The 21,280-nt window shown below is 41.0% G+C and overlaps 1 protein-coding gene across 1 annotated transcript in view; it reads right to left on the bottom strand.

The window, feature by feature from the left end:
- Window positions 1–21,280, bottom strand: part of themis (thymocyte selection associated) — a 42,026-nt gene that overhangs the window by 13,116 nt on the left and 7,630 nt on the right. Inside the window, exons 2-3 of the mRNA XM_078213716.1 lie at window positions 2,913–3,071; window positions 622–1,077 (exon numbers count right to left, since the gene is read on the bottom strand). Coding sequence (XP_078069842.1) covers window positions 622–1,077; window positions 2,913–3,071 — 615 coding nt within the window. The remainder of the gene's footprint in view (window positions 1–621; window positions 1,078–2,912; window positions 3,072–21,280) is intronic.

Genomic DNA, 21,280 nt, shown 5'->3' on the forward strand with positions numbered 1-21,280 from the left:
AACCAGTAATTAGGTATTACTGAAGCCCCAGAAATCATGCAGCTGATAGACTGTATGTTTGTCTGAGAGCAGATATGGATAAATCAAGATTCATGTTACTGGCTGGATTGAGGTGTGCACCTTCTTTATGATGTTGCTTATATAAGTTAAAAGAAAGTTACTATTGAGAGACAACCCAACATACATATAAATAAAAATATTAGGTATTATCTCAGCAAAGCACTTCAGCAATTGTGCAAATTTTTAATGCTCCCTGGACTAGCAATTTATTTATATTAACTCAAGAATAAAAGCGTACAGTCTCTACATAATTTATCCCATCTAACATTTTTACATTTATAGATTCTTAGGTTTTATAAGAGCAGGATTTGCTTTCACATTCACTTCTACTGTACAGTTGTCCCATGTAAGTGTCCATTTATCATTTTGTAACAGAACCACCATGATAAACCACTAACAAATTGGCTAGGATTTTCCTCTTTGCTATTCGCTGATCCACAGCTTTCCACCCATTCATTATATTGGGCAGAAAATCAAAGGTGGGCAATTGCAAAGGCAGAAAATCTCAACCCATTAGTTTTGCTTAAGAAAGTGGGCAATGGAAAAAAAATTTTTGCTTACGATTCATCACTGCTTGTATTTCATACACAGGCACCAGGCTCAGGTCACTTTGAAGATACTCATTCAAAAGATTGGGTTCCCAAGCAGCTAATGTTTTTGCGAGCTTCACAACACGCCTTCTCTGTTTAGGGATCTTCCACTCCATAATCTCCATCAGCGTATAAAACTGGTCATCTTCACATTCATAAAATGTACCTTCATATGTCAGTGGAAGCCTTACTGTTTCATTTTGACTTTCTCTGATAACTGTACAGTTCATGTACTGCTCTCCATCCACTTCAGCCAGAGAGTTTAGCACTATATGTTCCCCTTCTTTTATGAAGATGTCATTCACCTGAATATCCATATTGCTCCAAAAGTGTGGATGACCCAAACGGTTATGCCCAATTTTTATAGACTTTGTAATATCACTAATACTGGCATAGGGGCATGGATCAGCAAGAACTTTGAAAAAACCTAATGAAAGAATCAATTTAAGTTAAATATTAATCGTTATCCTTCCCTATCCAAAACCATTATATATATGAAATGATTTCTCAATTTCTAACATTCAAAGTATTGGCATAACTTAGTCATCCTTCACATGCATTGGATGTTGCAGCAAACACACAAGGACCGTACTGGTACAAATTTACTGAAATTCCCACTTAGCCCCAGTTCAGATCAACATAACTGGCAATTAGAATTTAAAACAAAATTTAAACGATTAAACAAAATATTAGAATTGTTTTCTAGGTGTTGCGGCATAGTGGTCAGTCTCTCTGCCTTTGAGCCAGAAACTAAGGTTTTAAGTCCCACTCTGGAACATGATGGTCAAGGAAAGTGCTTGCAAACATGGACAAACAAGTTGAGTATCAACTTGTAATTCCTTCCAACATATGCCAAAGCAGGTGGTAAGAGTGGAAGAGATTCCTGGTCAGCCATGTGACGAAAAGAACCTTGGAACCTCTACTATCACTATCCTCAGCTCCAGGCTACAAAAGTGTGTGTAAAATTGTATGCTGCCACAGCTACTCAGACTCCTTGGAGACCAGTTGACTGGACAATCAGTGTGGATCAAATTGGTGCTAACAGCAGGACCTGTTTCCTTGCCCGACTCCTGATGGAGGTTGTGGCACTGTGGGTCTGACCTGCTGTCAGGCAGAGAACTCAAGAAGTTGTTGTTTTCTCATAATATTTATTTCAATACCTCCATCGCCAATTATAGATTGCCAAAAAACATTGACACATTATATATAACAATGACACCAATGATTTCACTGAAATACAATTGCATGCCCAAAACTTTGCATAATATTCCAACTTCAGTCTTTGATTTTACTTCTATGCTTCTGTATTCTGTGCTTCTAGTTACAAAGTCAGTACAATTGAATTCAGCTTTTGCTATGCAGGCTACACTTCACTCAACTAACTACATCTGACCACTCTGTCCAAATGTTAGTGAGGAAATGGTTTTACAAAATGTTTTATAATCGCCTACTAATGTTTGTTAGAAACAATCAATTAGGAATGTAATAGCTTACATGGGACTTACTTCTTGAAGATGGGACGCACTTGCTCATATATACATGCAAACTGCACCAAATCTACTTAGTGTAGGGCATGCATTTCTCAACACATCTACACAGCAATTAACTTAGTTTATATTGCACGTTTACAGTGTTAAAAACAAATTTGATGCTTTAGTCAAAAACATTTGTTTTATTCATTCACGGGATGCGAGTGTCGCTGGCTGGGCCAGCATTCATTGCCCATCACTAATTAAACTGAGTGGCTTACAAGGCCATTTCAGAGGAATTTAAGAGTCAATCAAAATAAATTAGTGAACCAGATGGGTGTTTACAACAATCATTTAATAATCATCATTAGACTTTTAATTCCAGATCAAATTAAAATTTCACCATCTGCCATGGTGGGATTCGAACCAGGATACCCAGATCATTACCCTGGGTCTCTGGATCACTAGTACAGTGACAATACCTCCCCTAAAGGAAGAAAGAGGTTGCCAATAGCGGAGTGATTAAAACTGGGGTCTTGCAGGAGACCAGAATTGAAGGACTGCAGATATTTCAGAACGTTGTATGGTTGAAGGAGGTGTCAGAGATAGAACAGGATGAGGTTATAAAAGGATTTGAAAACAAAGAAAATAATTTCAAAATCTATGTGTTGTGCAACCAAAGTAGGTCAGCAAGCACTGTGCTTTTAGATGAAAGGGAGCTGTTTTGAGTAAGGATACAGACTGCAGAGTTTTGGGTGAACTTAGACAACGCATAATGTAAATGCAAAAATACCTGGATAGTCCAGTGGTAGTTCCACTGTATTTCTGAACTTGGTGTTTTCAATACCATCACAACTCTCCACTTTAACTTTATCTATTTTGAATCCAATGACTTTAATTATTTCTCCTGTGGCCAGGCAACATTCGTGTCCATGCATTTCATAAACAGAACCTGGAAAAACATTTCACATGTTTTAAAAGTAACTCCGGGAATCCTCAAAATGTACTTAAAGCACAATGAAAATGGAAAAAATTGGCTTGGATGTATAGTTTAAAGATTGTGATAGGCATCTGAATCAAATTTAATCTAGAAAATGTAAATCATATAAATACCAGAACTTTCTAATATGTTAAAATGCTGATATATAATCATGGGAAGATAATAATCTTTGGTGTCATTTAAAAATGTTGTAATATCATGACAGACAGTCAAATAGCCCATTATATTTCAATTGTGCAATCCCTATAAACATAGTCATGATAATTATGACAGAAACTAAAATAGTTTATTGTCAATTTATTGTTAAATAATTGCAAGGTTTTCACCTCTAGCTATATCTAGAACTTCTAATGTATAACATTAGTCATTTAGTCAAATTCTGTGTTCCAATGATTATACATCAATAGTTCTCAATGTGCATCATTAATAATACTTTATAAACTTGAAAGCAGGCAACACAGATTTGTAAACAATATCATGCTCATAAAGTTAGCAGAGGATTAAGATTGTTCAGGTTCACTATAATTGCAATAAAAGCTGCAGAGAAAGGAGTGCTTAACAAGACCAAGCATTCCCCCACAAAGAAGAGTGACTAAGACTGATCTTAGTCACTCTCATATACCTTAATGAATTTTATAACTTTTTTCTGGATGCCTTAGAGTCTCCCCAGAATGCATGAGACAAAAAGTTAAATGTCTTAGGTTTCCTCAATGATCAGTTTATGTCATCCCTAGATTTACATATACTAAATAAAAATATTCTCTCTCGTGGCATTTCAATACTTTTGATGTACACAATAATATGTTGGCAATGTCGAAAGGATACATGAAATGCAGTTGATCTTCTCATACAATTTTAAAATAATTAAAAATCCCTTCCCATAAACCACAAGAATTGTACAGTTTAAAGTGGTTTGAATTGCTTTTGAATTTTGGCATCTATTTTGTATATACTATTTGCAGCAATTCATACTTGGTAATTCATGATAAACTATTTAATTTTGGCAATGTACTGTATACAGGACATGCTTCAAAACTGCTGAAAAGGAAGACTGCACTAGATCCTTAATAATATTCATTAGCTAGTACAAAGCTCTTGGCTAATCAGTTTAAAGCAGGTATTTTCTGCAGTCTTGTACTATAGCTAATTTACTGTCACAAATTTACTTATGCCATACAAAACATCACATGGAAGTTCAGAAGCATTTCTGTAGTTTCATACAATTACTTAAACCGGACAGTGAATAGGTCATGATGCAATTGGTTAAACTTTAATTATATATTTATTGATTTTAAAATATATGACCTCACTTACCAATTAGAAAAATAAGTAAACGCTGGGTTATAATTTGTTGCAGAAGGGCAAAGAACTCCATTCACCTATAGCTGGACTTGCTCTTGCCATTTCATGTGTTAATGTTTTGAATCACTATCTGCTGCAAAGGCAAGCTGATAGTGTTGCAGTGAAGGAAACCAGGCATCTAAGACCTGAGCGAACAAGTAATTGTGCGTCTCCTTTATCAGGATTGTGAAATTAGTAACAGGAGGACTGAGAAGGAACTATAAATTAGAACTAAATGTCACATCGGATACAGAAACAGAAATAAAGTGTGTGCTAAAACGATTAGATCAGGAGCAAATTGTAAAGTGCCAATGGAAAAGTATTTCTTAAAATTAAATTTTACATTTTTAAAATCTCCATCAACAATTAATAACCTGAGGGAATGAAACTCCAGCTTTATAATAGCCAAGTTTCAGTGCCAGAAAGCTTGACTGACAGTAAATAACACTTCTTGACATTAAAAGGATATGTAGATTGAAACAGGCATGACTTAACTTTCTATGGAAAGTCTAACTGTATTCACTGTGAAAAGGCAGCAATATCAGCATTCAATACAAGGGATGGGATACAAGGAGAAGTGGCTAGATGGATGGAGAACTGGCTTGGCCATAGGAGACAGAGGTAGTGGTCGAAGGGTCTTTTTCCGGCTGGAGGTCTGTGACCAGTGGTGTTCCGCAGGGCTCTGTACTGGGACCTCTGCTATTTGTGATATATATAAATGATTTGGAAGAAAGTGTAACTGGTGTAATCAGCAAGTTTGCGGATGACACGAAGATGGCTGGACTTGCAGATAGCGATGAGCATTGTCGGGCAATACAGCAGGATATAGATAGGCTGGAAAATTGGGCGGAGAGGTGGCAGATGGAGTTTAATCCAGATAAATGCGAAGTGATGCATTTTGGAAGAAATAATGTAGGGAGGAGTTATACAATAAATGGCAGAGTCATCAGGAGTATAGAAGCACAGAGGGACCTAGGTGTGCCACAAATCCTTGAAGGTGGCAACACAGGTGGAGAAGGTGGTGAAGAAGGCATATGGTATGCTTGCCTTTATAGGACGGGGTATAGAGTATAAAAGCTGGAGTCTGATGATGCAGCTGTATAGAACGCTGGTTAGGCCACATTTGGAGTACTGCGTCCAGTTCTGGTCGCCGCACTACCAGAAGGACTTGGAGGCGTTAGAGAGAGTGCAGAGAAGGTTTACCAGGATGTTGCCTGGTATGGAGGGTCTTAGCTATGAGGAGAGATTGGGTAAACTGGGGTTGTTCTCCCGGAAAGACGGAGAATGAGGGGAGATCTAATAGAAGTGTACAAGATTATGAAGGGTATAGATAGGGTGAACGGTGGGAAGCTTTATCCCAGATCAGAAGTGACGTTCACGAGGGGTCACGGGCTCAAGGTGAGAGGGGCGAAGTATAACTCAGATATTAGAGGGATGTTTTTTACACAGAGGGTGGTGGGGGCCTGGAATGCGCTGCCAAGTAGGGTGGTGGAGGCAGGCACGCTGACATCGTTTAAGACTTACCTGGATAGTCACATGAGGAGCCTGGGAATGGAGGGATACAAACGATTGGTCTAGTTGGACCAAGGAGCGGCACAGGTTTGGAGGGCCGAAGGGCCTGTTTCCTGTGCTGTACTGTTCTTTGTTCAATGTTTTTCAATAAGGATCCAGACAGAAAAATGATAATTTTGCAAAACCTCTCAGACGGCAACTTTTGGATTTATGTATTTAACAGCACATCTTCCTTTCCCTTGAAGATGCTGTGACATTTCTGTACAAATAGTAATAAGTGCCAATACCTAATTGTTATTTTGACAGCAAATTATGGCCCTCTTGGTCACCACCGTAACTTTGCAGGAAAAGCAGCATACGCTTTGGGTAAACTGGGCTGCCTCTCCATTTTGGGTGAAGTTACATAGAAACCCTACAGTACAGAAAGAGGCCATTCGGCCCATCGAGTCTGCACCGACCACAATCCCACCCAGGCCCTACCCCCATATCCCTACAGATTTCCCCACTAATCCCTCTAACCTATGCATTTCAGGACACTAAGGGCAATTTTTTTTTTAGCATGGCCAATCAACCAACCCGCACATCTTTGGACTGTGGGAGGAAACCGGAGCACCCGGAGGAAACCCACGCAGACACGAGGAGAATATGCAAACTCCACACAGACAGTGACCCAAGCCGGGAATCGAACCCAGGTCCCTGGAGCTGTGAAACAGCAGTGCTAACCACCGTGCTACCGTGCCGCCCGGCATGGTACAATTGTACAAGTTACAATTGTAGTTCGGGTGTATTTTGAAGGAAATTCCTAGTTATAGAACCAAAAATGTTATACCACAGAAGCCCATCAGCCTATTGTTCACATGTGTCAGCTCATCAAATTAAGGTGTAATCTTTCATCTTATTTGCCGCTTACTAAATCCCTCCCACTTCCTCTGGGTGGGTGCAAGTAAATTGTTTCCTGCCATAACTTAGATCAAAAAAGGTTTCTGTTGCAGCTTCTTTTGCAATTATTTGAATTCTCCACAGTGCACATACTCAGACCTTTGAGAATCATAAGGCATAGATATAAAATGCCACCTCTTTAGTTGCAGAATGATAGCTTCTGCAAAGAACATCAATTGACTCCCCAGACTTTTCAAAAGGAGCTGAGATCACAGAGTAAAAATGTTAATGAAGACATTCAGACAGGAGAAAGATTAATTAGGTGGCTACATACATTTTGAATTTGACATTTTCTGTTCTTGCCGAGTTTTTCTACACCTTGCTAATGACCGTTACTTCTTTAATGCAGTACAGGAACTTGGGTATGAAACTTAAACAGTCAGAATATATGTACTGAAAATATAGTTTTTATTATCTTAATTTTACAAGGGACTGTTCACAATAAGGGCAGCAGGTGGATGAGAACAACATTACCTCCACAACCCCTTCCAAGTTGTACCTGACTTGGATATATATCACCATCCTTTCATGATCACTGAATCAAAATCCTATAACTTCCTACCTGATGGCATTGTGGGGATATCTTCACCCTATGGATACCAAAGTGGTTTAACAGGGCAGCACACCACCTTACCCACGCTAACTATGAGCTCTCCCCTTAACCTTCATTGCTCTAAGGACCGTTCTCCCTCTAATCACGGTATTCAAAATTAAGATGAGTTTCATAAGAGCCAAAAAGGAAAAAAATCATTTTCTAATAAGTAACTAGAGATTTAAGATAATTAGTGAAGGAACTAAAAGGGAAAATGAGTAGAAATTTCTCCATACTGAGGTTATGGAATACACTTCTTGAAAGAATGGTAGGATCAGATTCCATAGGAATTTTCAAATGACAATTGGACATTAACCTGCAGAAATATGCACTGTTATGGGGATAAAGTTGGGATGTGGGACTAAATAGAATGCTTCTTTCAAAGGGGCAGCACAGGCATGGTAGGTCAAATGGCCTCCTTCTGTGCTGATGGTTTCTGGTGATTCAAACTAGGGATGGGCAACAAATTCTGGTCGGACCAGCAAGCTTATGTTCACATAATGAATAGAAAAAAAATTCTGTTTAATGCATGAAATACTGACTTTCAGCTTCTGATTGATTTGAAGTGGAGGCACGTCGTTTTGGGTAGCAAAATGATAACGTGTGGTCAGATTAGTTCTCGACAAAGGACTTGATGTTGGAACAAGTTGGAAGAGCTGGGTGACATTTTTTCATTCCTATATTCTCATTGATAAATGCCTTTTTCAAAGGGTTTCTTATCCAATTTATGCATTAGCTTTTTCACTTTACCACGAAAGCCCATCCGTCATTATAAAGATTTTCAATTACACCACTTATCTTGGTTAATAATGCTACTATTGGTTTAATCTCAAGCGCTCCTTTGATCTTCTGATACTGCCTTCTGGCATTCAAAAACAAAGGAAGCATTAATTTATATTCTGCATTTCCTTCCTAAAACACTTCAGTTTTGTGCTCTTCCATTTAACTATTTGAGTACTGAATTCCTCAGCTGAGCACAAGTAATATCCATCACTAGCATTATGAAATTTGAATATCGTTTTTTGTAGATTAGGTTTAAAGAAACATACAAAATGAGACAATATTTCCGAGAACAAATGATCAGATCTGAATATTTTTCACTCAGGCCACTAGTTATTTTAGACTTCAGCTGAACAACTAAACCCTCATTTCTCTGATTATTTAATCTAGCAATTCCAAATTCAAACAATAAAATAGCTACAGGAAAATAATTTATGCAACACAGACCATTTCTAATTTTGCCTAGCTCACTGCTGCTCGTGCATATGCTCTATTCTCCGAGTGAGTTATCTGTTTCTTTTTAGTGGTTTTACAGAGTCTTTATGCACTTGGTCAGTCTGTTTCATAAATCATCTGTTAATTACAAAGTCTGATTTCTGTATACTTTTTTAATGCAATTATGTCCCTCAGATTGCTTCTTGCTTCCATTGAACAAACCTTTCTGACCCGTGTCCTATGATGATTTTAAAAACATCAAGGCTGCGATTCTCCCGAATGAAATTCAAATGCTGCCGCCAACGGGTAATTTGGTGCATTTCCCGCTGGCACTGACAGTGCTAGTAAGATAGGATTTAATTACTTTAAAAAGTCCCCACGTGAATCACACCAGGCTAAACACATCAGGTATATGAGGCTCCCGAATTGGCAATCAGCTGTTCAGCTGACACTCAAGAACACTTCCTGCTTTTCCTTCTCTCAGAATAACTGAATGAAGAATAACCCAGTTTCATATTAACGTAGGAAGCATTTCATGCAAGACCTTTTATGAGACCAATATTTTTGAGTTATAACTGTGGATTTACCTCCAACAGTCTCTACCACAACAAGAACATGGAAAAAATTCATTGAAGCCTGTAACTTAACCGCCCCCCAAAAATTCAGTTAATCACGAGACTAATTAGATGCTGCACGCAACGTCCACTTAAAATATGCAATATAACTGATTCAAACCTGTAGTTTTCCCCATGACAACCGCATCTCAATGGTTCTGCCTTTCTAGGAGATGTAGTTCTGAAATTGTACCTAATGCAGGAGCATCAGGGTGGCACTGCACACTAGGGTTTGAGCTTGTATACAATAAAGTAGAGATCTCTAGACTCGCACGTATAAAGTCTCACGAGTTTCCAACCTCATCTAATTATTGAAAGACAAACACTCCCCACACACAATGAGAGAGTTAGCCCAATACCAGCCCTTGCATATCTCCTAGTGATCAGCTTCCCACTATCTCACTCAGATGCTGAAAACGATGAGGAAAACCATCATAAAAAGACTTGCATTCTGGAATAGCACCACATCGTGTCCTCATAACGTCCCAAAGTGCCTGTGAATTACATTGAAATATTAAGAACAGTTCTTAATGAGGAAGCACTTCATGCTTAATGGAGCATGAACTGATTGATCTGCTCTGGAGCTGTCCATCAAAGCAGCCGGCAGCTCATTTAGGCTGAAAAAGGGGATCTTGCTTTGGGCTGCACAGTGGCTAGCACTGCTGCTTCACAATGCCAGGGACCTGGGTTCTATTCCAGCCTTGGATGACTGACTGTGTGGAGTTTGCATATTCTCCCCATGACTGCATGGGTTTCCTCCGGGTACTCCGGTTTCCTCCTACAGTCTAAAGGCGTGTAGGTTAGGTGGATTGGCCATGCTAAATTACCCCTTAGTGTCCAAACATGTGTAGGTTGGGTGGATTAGCCATGGTAAATGCATGAGGTTATGGGAGTGGGGTAAGGGGCGGGCCTGGGTAAGATGCTCTTTTGGAGAATCAGTGCAGGCCCGATGGGCTGAATGGCCTCCTTCGGCAAATAGTTTCCATCAAAGAACTTCAAAGGAGGTTTCAGAACAGCTGGGCCTTATGAGAGAAAGCAAGGGGATGTCCCCTGTGAAACTGACAGCTCCTTTCACTCAAAGCACCTCATAGAGGTCTGGTAACACATCGGGCTTCTAAAATCAACTAAGAGCAATGCCTACTGTAGAATAGAATGCTGCTATGAATTGAACATTTCCAGGTGTTCAGGGGGCATGGATTTTTATGAGACCAGATCACTTCAAAGATTTTACAGAACACAGACAATAATAAAGATTTTTTTTTTAACCAGAAATATGCCCGAAATCACCATCCCCAAGATTGGTTTTCATGTTTGCCAGGGATTCAAAGAGAAGTTCAGCTCTATCCGAATGGATATGCCAGCTTGAGCCTCCCCAACCCTCAGGTTCCTCAAGGGCTTCCCCCCTTCCTCTCCCCTGGCAGCCAAACAGTGGCAAAGGAGCCACTGGGCGCAGTTGGAGGCAATACTTACTTCCTTGCCCTACCGTCCCCCCAACCTCGTAATCCATGGTACCTGGTCCCCCAACTGAATCCCGACTGGGGCGAGCGGCCCCAGAGAATCACCCCCTAAGTTCCTTTTCCCATTACTTCATTTTCAGTCTCTTTTTCAACATTGAAGGACTTAAGCCCGAATGGGCAGTGCCCATCCTTTATTTTTATCAGGATATAGAAAAGTGTGGAACAAGAAAGTGGCCCCAAATTTCCATGCAGAATGTTACACTTCTTTTACCCCAATGTAAAAGATTTGCACTACTGGTGTGCCAGAGAGGCACTTACACAAGATTTACCTGGGTGAACTTATATACATAACCACTGGAAGGGAATAATAATTGGTATAAATCCCATGCAAAATGGGATGGGTATGAGCAACTGAAGTGCATGGAAGCCTTTAATAAGACACTTCAGTCTACACACTTGAGCAAAGGAATAGTGAGGTATGGAACAGTGCTTGGCTCATTCATTTAACACTCAGAACTTCCTTCTAAGTCTCACAATAGTTTCAGAATTACGACAACATAAGCACCAAGCAGGCAACAAGGTTTGGCATCAAATCAAAAACCAGAACAGGAAAGTTCACTGGTTCACATCTCCAAGCCCATTTGGAGGAAGTTGAATGCTGGATCTACAAAAGGTCACCCAGAAATATCATTTGTGTCTCCTACAAGTGCCAGGAAAAAGTTCAATGACCTCACCTGGATAGACATGATAATATAGTGGACAGTCTTGTTCATCTCCTTTGTCCAGCCTGGATACTACGCTATGTCCTTTTACCATAAATATCCCTCATACTACACTCTGGTTCAGAGCAGCCTCTAGCTTAACATCTTGCAGTATTGCTTCCCAGCTCGCTCAACAGCAATTACTTACATATACAGATCAATATTTTTCTCCCATAACTTTAATAGGCTAATATTCTCTCATCTTTCACTTTAGCGTTCCAATGTAACAAGGCACAAATTCAACTGCTAATCTTCCCCTCATTAACATTATCCTCTTCCAGGACAAACTAGTCTACATGCCTATCACTGGCAGGTCAGTTGAGGGGAGATCTTTACCATTAACCTCCTAATCCCCTTCAGGAGGTGGCCATGAAATTTTTGCAAAAGCACTTAATTCTTATGGAGGGTGATGGTTATGTCCACAATCTACCAACAGTGCTAAGTTCGTGATTGAATAGCTAAGTGGTCGCTCTGCCATCCCTGAGAAGCAGCATACAGCCATTACCTATCACTCCTTCTCTATCCTCTTAGGGTAATGGTCATCCATTCATAGTTATCCTCTTTTTCTATAGATGTACCACAACCACAAGGGGAAAGAGTACAAGGAAGGCGATGATAATGAAGAGCAGGATCAGCCAAAAGGATATTTATCCTAGTAGTCTATGAAGATGATAATGAGGCAAAAATAACGAGCACCAGTCTACTCAAGAATCCCAATTGCCTGACACTGTCATTTCTCAGGAGAGCAGCAGATGTCAGGGCTCTGGCCATCCCCCTTAGAACACTACATCGTTGGCACATGGAACCAAGATCAGGCTGCTCAGGAGCAAGTCTCCATGAGATGAGGGCCATCTTCCTACCATTGGGTTTTTATCGATCACAAGGAGCCCACCATCTCCCATGATTTTGGCTTTAGATTGCACCTAAGAGAAACCATAGCTAAGAGAAAGGCTCTTGTATGTATGTGACAAAATGAGGAGAGAATAGGCTGATTGCATGTAATTATGTTAATTATAATAAAAAATATACATTCATGTAACAATTTGTTATTGATGGAGGTTAGATTCACACAGGAAATAGTGCTCAGGTGATGACTGGCGCACTCACATAGGAATACATTGAACTGACATATTGTCTTTTGTAGGATTGCCTTTCAAGGGAATGTCACTACTTCACAGTGGAGGAGAAGGAACACAGTCTGCTATGTCAAAGCTAGTCACTGCTATATTACAGGGAAAGGCAGCAACCAATTTGCAAACAGCCAGTACCACAAACATGGCAATGCAAAAACAACATCATTTGTTTTAATATTACTGGTTGAAGAATACTGGAAAACTTATTTTGATCTTCTTCAGTCTCATATAAGAGACGGCATCACAAAATGAGACAGGCGTATCAGCCTAGATTATATGCTCTGATCTTTACAGTGAGGCTCAAAACCACAAAGTTCTGACTCAGAAGTGAGGTTGACACCTAAGTTATGCAAGGTCAAGGACCCAATGTGAGAAGCTGTAGGAATAGATCCACAGACTATTAAATGTAAGTATCGCATGTTGGACCATTATCATATCATCTACATATCATACATTTATCGGAAAGATTAATTACCAGTGGCAAAAAATGTTCCATGAAGCAAACCCCAAAAGATGAAATATTTTGCAGAGTCATTTTCCAACTACTTGGGCGGCATGGTAGCACAGTGGTTAACACTGCTGCTTCACAGCGCCAGGGACCCAGGTTCAATTCCCAGCTTAGGTCACTGTCTGTGTGGAGTTTGCACGTTCTCCCCATGTGTGTGTGGGTTTCTACCGGGTGCTCCGGTTTCCTCCCACATTCTGAAAGATGTGCTGGTTAGGTGCATTGACCCAAACAGGCGTCGGAATGTGGCGACTAGGGGAATTTCACAGTAACTTCATTGCAATGTTAATGTAAGCCTTACTTGTGACTAATAAATAAACTTTACTTTTTACTTAAAATGTCACCTGTACACAATCTTTCCTGCAAAAGAATTACTTGCGCAGCAATTAGAAGAATGAGTCCCATTTTCCATCTGCTTTTGCTTTCCTTTAAATTTTTTATAGAATCCCTACAGTATGGAAGGAGGCCATTCAGCCCATCGAGTCTGCACCAACCACAATCCCACCCAGGCCCTACCCCCATAACCCCATGCATTTACCCTAGCTAGTACCCCTGACACTAAGGGGCAATTTAGCATGGCCAATCCACCTACCCCACGCATCTTTGGACTGTGGGAGGAAACCAGTGCACCCAGAGGAAACTCACACTGACAAGGAGAGAATGTGCAAACTCCACACAGCCAGTGGCCTAAGCTGGGAATCAAACCCGGGTCCCTGGTGCTGTGAGGCAGCAGTGCTAACCACTGTGACACCATGGTTAGCACGGGTGGCAGGGTGGTCTTGTTCCTATTTTCTTTCTGATTTCTCGTCCTTACAAAGAACAAAGAACAATACAGCACAGGAACAGGCCCTTCGGCCCTCCAAGCCTGCGCCGCTCATGTGCCCAACTAGACCATTCTTTTGTATCCCTCTACTCCCAGTCTGTTCATGTGGTTATCTAGATAAGTCTTAAACGATCCTAGCGTGTCCACCTCAATCACCTCGCTTGGCAGTGCATTTCGGGCCCCCACCACCCTCTGTGTAAAATACGTCCCCCTGACAAACTTAGAGATTACATCAAAGGAAAAGGTTCCTTAAACAGCCTGACAGCACCAATTTCAAAGACTTTAAGTAAGAGTTTGTGTCTCATCCATCAACATTATTTAAACAGTAATACAACTCAATATTAGATTCAGGCAATCTCAAATAAATACAGGATAATGGATCAGAACTTCCAAGAAATGATAATCACAGTCAGATTGCCATTTTGAGCCTTCTTGTTACCTTAAGTCAGGTGCAGCACATTTCCCACCCAACCTTCTGACTTAGGTCTGCTATGAAACATGCAGTGTATCGGTTCTTGGGACTCTTCAGTGCAGGGGAGGTGAAGGCACGCCCCTTTTTACAGCACTAGCTGCCATAAAGCAGGTACATCTAAAAGGTCCCGGCCACTTTGAGAAGTCAAGGAGAAGGTGAGTGGGTGGGGTGGATTGAGGGGAGTAGGGTGGACTGAGGGGATGGTAATCGGAGAAGTGGGGAGTTTAGTAAGGGGAGGGGGGGTTGTCAGTACTGTAATAACCCAGGGATTAGAAGTGGCATCAATCTTTCTAACTTGTCATGGGTAACTATTCTGCTAAGAGAATTGGAACCATCCAAAGTCTAATTTAAATTGGTGTCTCAGAAGGTTCCCAGTGCGGGGGTCACCTCCCCTGCCACAGGTGCTCCCCCTCACCTCAGCCTCCCTGTCACACCTCCCTCCCCTGTGAATCATGTCTGCCCTCTCCGCCATGATACCACCCTGCACTTACCTGGTCCTGAATTCTGGGACATAAAATCTGGAGACTGCTTGTGGTCCCAGTCCTAGCCACTGCTGGGACCACAGACCTGTCGGCCAATCACATTAGTCCCGTTTCCAGTCAATTAACAGTCGTCAGAATGCTAAATGGCCATGAGACTGCTGTGATCAGCAGATGCGTATTCTGTGCTGTGTATTTGGATGGCAGGATGGAAAACTCCTGTCCAATATGTTTGAATAATATGACCGCCTTAGCTGGCATGTGTGGAAGCTGCATGATACGGATGCGAGGCCAGCTGCAATGGTAAACAGTAACCAAATGAATTTTAAGCATGAGTCCTAACTGCGAGAGATTGTTGATGAGGGTGGGGTACATTGAATGGTGTGAGGTTGGTGGTGTGACAGGGGGAGATTAATTTGGAGATGCATTCACTACCTTGAGCACTCAGATAAAGTCACTGAATTTTTTGTGGCACTGCAGTCAGGTTCTTGGAGCTAGACTCTATAAATTGACCTTACATAAGAACACAAGAACTAGGAGCAGGAGTAGACCATCTGGCTCCTTGAGCCTGTTCCGCCATTCAATAAGATCATGGCTGATCATTTCATGCACTCAGCTCCACTTACTCGCCAGCTCACCATAACCCTTAATTCCTTCATGGTAATTAGGAATTACCTCCTTTTCCTTTTGGAGTGTATATTTCAAAGCCCTCCTGACTCATATGTAAACAACATAGCTCTCCATCTTCTCAACTAATGTCTCCCAGTACTGCAGAGTACCTGGGAGCCCCCTTTCAGGCCTGTTGCCCGAGATGCTTTTGGAGGCAGATCCACCAGATGGAACCTCTGTTTTAGGACAACCATGGGGATAACCATCATCTTGGTCCAGAATTGGGTAATCATGCATTGGCACCAACAAATTTTTAGCCCTTTATATTCTGTTAATTAGATATAATTTGCTTCTTTTTCTAAAAACACCCGATACAGAAGCAGGTCATTCGGCCCAATCACTCCATGCCTGTCCACTTGAGCCATCACCCATCTGTTCTCAGCTAAATCCACCATTGAAATATCTATTTATTTCCTTCTCCCTCACATTTGTCTAGTTTTCCAAAATTACTTGCTTCAAACACTCCGTGGTACTGAGTTCCACTCTTTGGATAAAGACATTGGCTTTGATTTCCAGTTGGATCTCTTGGTGACAATCTTATATTGTTGGCCTCTAGTTTTGTTGTTCTCCACAACTAGAAACATTCTCTATGTATCCACTCTATCAAAACCTTTCATAAGTTTAAATACCTTTATTAGGTTACCTCTCCGCCTTCTTTTTCAAAATGGAAGAGAACCAGTCTGTTGATCCTTTCCTGAAATGTATACATTTCTGCAATAATCCTTGTAAATGTAAATCTCTGCACCCCCTATATCCTTTGTATAATAGTGGCCAAAACTTTGCAGTACTTTAATTATGGCTTAATCAACTTTTGATAAAATGTTTCGCATAGAATTGAAAGTAGGAAAATTATCCTTTTAGCAATAAAGCCTAGTGCTTGGTTTGCTTTACTTTACTTATGATCTCTCTGATCTGTGGCATAATGTGTGTATCACTGGCAGGATCAGCATTTGTTGACCATCACTAATTGCCCTCGAGAAGATGTGGTAAACTATAGTTAAGAAAGCCCATCAATGCCTCTTTCTCAGAAGACTAAGGAAATTTGGTATGTCAGCTACGACTCTCACCGACATTTACAGGTGTACCATAGAAAGCATTCTTTCTGGTTGTATCACGGCTTGGTATGGTTCCTACTCTGCCCAAGAGAAGTGAGTGGGCGAGGGTTTGGCAGATGGAGTACAAGGTTGGTAAATGTGAGGTCATCCATTTTGGTAGGAATAATAGCAAAATGGACTATTATTTAAATAGTAAAAAATTGCAGCATGCTGCTGTGCAGAGGGACCTGGGTGTCCTTGTGCAGGAATCTTAAGGAGTTTGTTTGCAGGAGCAGCAGGTAATTAAGAAGGCAATTGGAATTTTGTCCTTCATTGCTAGAGGGATGGAGTTTTAAAACTGCGAGGTTATGTTGCAGCTGTATAAAGGTACTGGTGAGGCCAAACCTGGAGTACTGTGTACAGTTTTGGTCTCCTTACTTGAGAAAGGATATACTGGCACTGGAGGGGGTGCAGAGGAGATTCACTAGGTTGATTCCGGAGTTGAGAGGGTTGGCTTATGAGGAGAGAGTGACTAGACTGGAGCTATTCTCATTGGAATTCAGAAGAATGAGGGGATATCTTATAGAAACATAAGATTATGAAGGGAATAGGTAAGATAGAAGCAAGGAAGTTGTTTCCACTGGTGGGTGAAACTAGAACGGGGGGCATAGGCTCAAAGTAAGGGTAAGCAGATTTAGGACTGAGTTGAGGAGGAACTTCTTCACACAAAGGGTTGTGAATCTGTGGAATTCCCTGCCCGGTGAAACAGTTGAGGCTACCTCATTGAATGTTTTTAAGGCAAGGATAGATACATTTTTGAACAGTAAAGGAATTAAGGGTTATGGTGAGCGGGTGGGTAAGTGGAGCTGAGTCCACAAAAAGATCAGCCATGATCTTATTGAACGGCGGAGCAGGCTCGAGGGGCCAGATGGCCTACTCCTGCTCCTAGTTCTTATGTTAAGACTGCAAGAAACTACAAAAGTTCGTGATTGTAGCCCAATCCATTGCACAAACCAGCCTCCCATCCATTGACTCTGTCTACACTTCCCACTGCCCCGGCAAAGCAGCCAGCATAATTAAGACCCCATGCAACCCAGACACACTCTCTTCCACCTTCTTCCTTCGGGAAAAAGATACAAAAGTTGAGGTCACGTACCAATCGACTCAAGAACAGCTTCTTCCTTGCTGCCATCAGACTTTTGAAACGACCTACCTTGCATTATGTTGATATTTCTCTAGACCATAGCTATAACTGAACACCACATTCTGCACTCTCTTGTTTCCTTCTCTATGAACAGTATGCTTTGTCTGTATAATGCGCAAGAAACAATACTTTTCACTGCATACTAATACATGTGACAATAATAAATCAAATCAAAGTAAACTGCAGTTCATCTGATGTAAGCACACGCATAGTGGAATTAAGAAAGGAGTTCCAGGATTTTGACCCAGTGACAGTGAAGGAACATTGATATAATTCCAAGTCAGGATGGGTCTGGCTTGGAGTCAAACTTGCAAATGATGGTGCTCTTGTGTCTGCTGCCCTTGTGTTTCTAGGCAGTAGAGGTCACGGGCTTGGAACATGTTGTAAAAGAAGTCTTGGTGAGTTGCTGCAGTGCATCTTGTTTGTGGTACATACTGCTACCACTGTGCATCGGTGGTGGAAGGAATGAAAGTTTAAATTGGTGAATGGGGTGTTGTTCCAGCAGGTTGGCTTTGTGCTGAATGGTGTTGAGCTTTTTGAGTGTTGTTGGAGCAGCACTCATCCAGGCAAATTGAGTGCAATCCATCACACTCCAGGCTGCTGCCTTGTAAATAGTGCACAGGCTGTGGCGAGTCAACAGGATGTTGATGGTGGGAGATTCAGCAATATGGTAATGTTGTAATCTAATGGCTAGACTAATGCTTTGGGGACATGGGTTCAAATCAACCAAGGCAGTTGGTGGAATTTAAGTTCAATTGATAAGTCTAGAATATAAAGCTAGTTTCGATAATGGTGACCATGAAACTTATCAATTGTTGTAAAACCCCACCTGGTTCACTAATGCCCTTTAGGGAGAGAGATCTGTCATCCTTACCTAGCCTGGCCTACATGTGACTCCAGAACCTACAGCAATGTGGTTGACTCTTAACAGTCCTCAGAAATGTTCAAGGGCAATTAGGGATGGGCAACAAGTGCTGCCTTTGCCAGCAACACCAACATCCCATGAAAGAATAAAGAATTAAAAAAGAGTATCGCTCCTGATCTGCTTCAGAATCACTGAAATTTTAATATGGACCGAACTATTTAAAAGATCTAGGGGTACATGTTCATAGCTCCTTGAAAGTGGAGTCACAGATGGACAGAATGGTGAAGGCGGCATTCGGCATGCTTGGTTTCATCGGTCAGAACATTGAACACAAGAGTTGGGACGTCTTGTTGAAGTTGTACAAGACATTGGTGAGGTCACACTTGGAATACTGTGTGCAATTCTGGTCACCCTATTATAGAAAGGATATTATTAAACTAGAAAGAGTGCAGAAAAGATTTACTAGGATGCTACCGGGAGTTGATGGATTGAGTTATAAGGAGGCTAAATAGACTGGGACTTCTTTCTCTGGAGCGTAGGAGGCGGAGAGGTGACCTTATAGAGGTCTATAAAATAATGAGGGGCATAGACAAGGTAGATATTCAATATATTTTCCCAAAGGTAGGGAAGTCTAAAACTAGAGGGCATAGGTTTAAGGTGAGAGGGGAGAGATACAAAAGTGTCCAGAAGGACAGTTTTATCAGAGGGTGGTGACTGTCTGGAACAAGCTGCCAGAGGCAGTAGTAGAGGCGGGTACAATTTTATCTTTTAAAAAGCATTTAGTTAGTTACATGGGTACGATGGGTATAGAGGGATATGGACCAAATGCAGGGATATGGGCCAAATGCGGGCAATTGGGATTAGCTTAGGGATTTTTTAAAAAAAGGGGCGGCATGGACAAGTTGGGCCGAAGGGCCTGTTTCCATGCTGTAAACCTCTATGACTCTATGACCTGGGAGGGCAGCTCCAGCACAGGCCTATCCTCTAGCAGGAAGTAGTACTGGTGGAGACTGGAGTGCTGGAGACACTGGCAAATTTAGGAGCCACTGCATCCTTGACCTTAGTTATTTATTTTGTCTGATTTATTATTGTCACATGTATTAGTATACAGTGAAAAGTATTGTTTCTTGCACGGTATACAGACAAAGCATACCGTCCATATGAGAGAGTAATGTTACAGTCATAGCTAGGGTATAGAGAAAGATCAACTTAATGCAATGCATGTCCATTCAAAAGTCTGACATCAGCAGGAAAGAAGCTATTCTTAAGTTGGTTGGTACGTATCTTTTTCCTGACAGAAGAAGGTGGGAGAGAGAGAATGTCCGTGGTACGTGGGGTCCATAATTATGCTGACTGCATTGCCGAGGCAGCGGGAAGTATAGACAATGGATGGGAGGCCAGTTTGTGTGATGGATTGGGCTACATCCACGACCTTTTGTAGTTTCTTGTGGTCTTGGGCAGAGCAGTAACCATACCAAGCTGTGATACAACCAAAAAGAATGCTTTCTATGGTGCATCTGTAAAAGTTGGAGAGAGTTGTAGTTGGCATGCCAAATTTCCTTAGTTTCCTTCCTGAGAAAGTAGAGGTATTGGTGGGCTTTCTTAACCATAGTGTTGGCATGAGGGGACCAGGACAGGTTGTTGGTAATCTGGACACCTAAAAACTTGAAGCTCTCGACTATTTCTATTTCATCCCCATTGATGTAGACAGGGACACGTTCTCCACTACGCTTCCTCAAGTAGATGACAATCTCCTTCGCTTTGTTGACACTGAGGGAGAGATTATTGTCGCCGCACTTGTTCCATAGAACTGAAGTTTTTTAAACCTGGTCCTACGCTTTTGTCAGGCTGGTTGATTTGAATTCTGCAAACCCTCCAGTTAATGGGAGTAGGTTCTATGTGCAACCTTTCCCTCGGGTCTCTGGCCAATAGTCAGATTGGAGAATGAGGTGAGAGACCTGGAATACCTCTTTTCAATAGCTCTGTCAGCCAAGCTTTATACCCAAGGAAACCCAGTGAAGAACAAAAGGAAAGTCACCATCCTTTTTCCTAATCTTTGCATTTAAGGAACTGAACATTCCTCAAGATGAAGGGCACAGAAAATTGATCCAGTCTAGTTTCACAGTTAGAGGGTTGTGAGAATACAAAATGCCCTGAACAAGAATTTTGCTCTCTTGGCTAAAGTAAAAAAGCTGTGACAATTAAAGAGACTGTTATAACAATGTAAATCTTTTCTCAATGTATATATTTTACTACTAACACTTAAAGCTCTTTTCTCATCAACTTCACATAATTTTCAAATTAAGGCTTCAATTTAAACTAGTTAAATAAAATTTCAGTTAAAGGGTCATTTTATTTATTACTCTGACAACATTCATCAGATTTCAGAAACTGGTGCTTTAAAATGACATAAATCCTTTCCAAATAACATATTTATTGAAATATGAGACTAGAAATATCTTTGGCACATAAGCAAACAAGTGTTTAATGTAATCATGTGACATTCGCATGTCAGTTATTTTAATGCAATGTTGAGCTTATATCAC

The sequence above is a fragment of the Mustelus asterias genome, chromosome 5 (genome assembly GCF_964213995.1).
Source record: "Mustelus asterias chromosome 5, sMusAst1.hap1.1, whole genome shotgun sequence".
In the NCBI taxonomy this organism is placed as follows: Eukaryota; Metazoa; Chordata; class Chondrichthyes; order Carcharhiniformes; family Triakidae; genus Mustelus; species Mustelus asterias.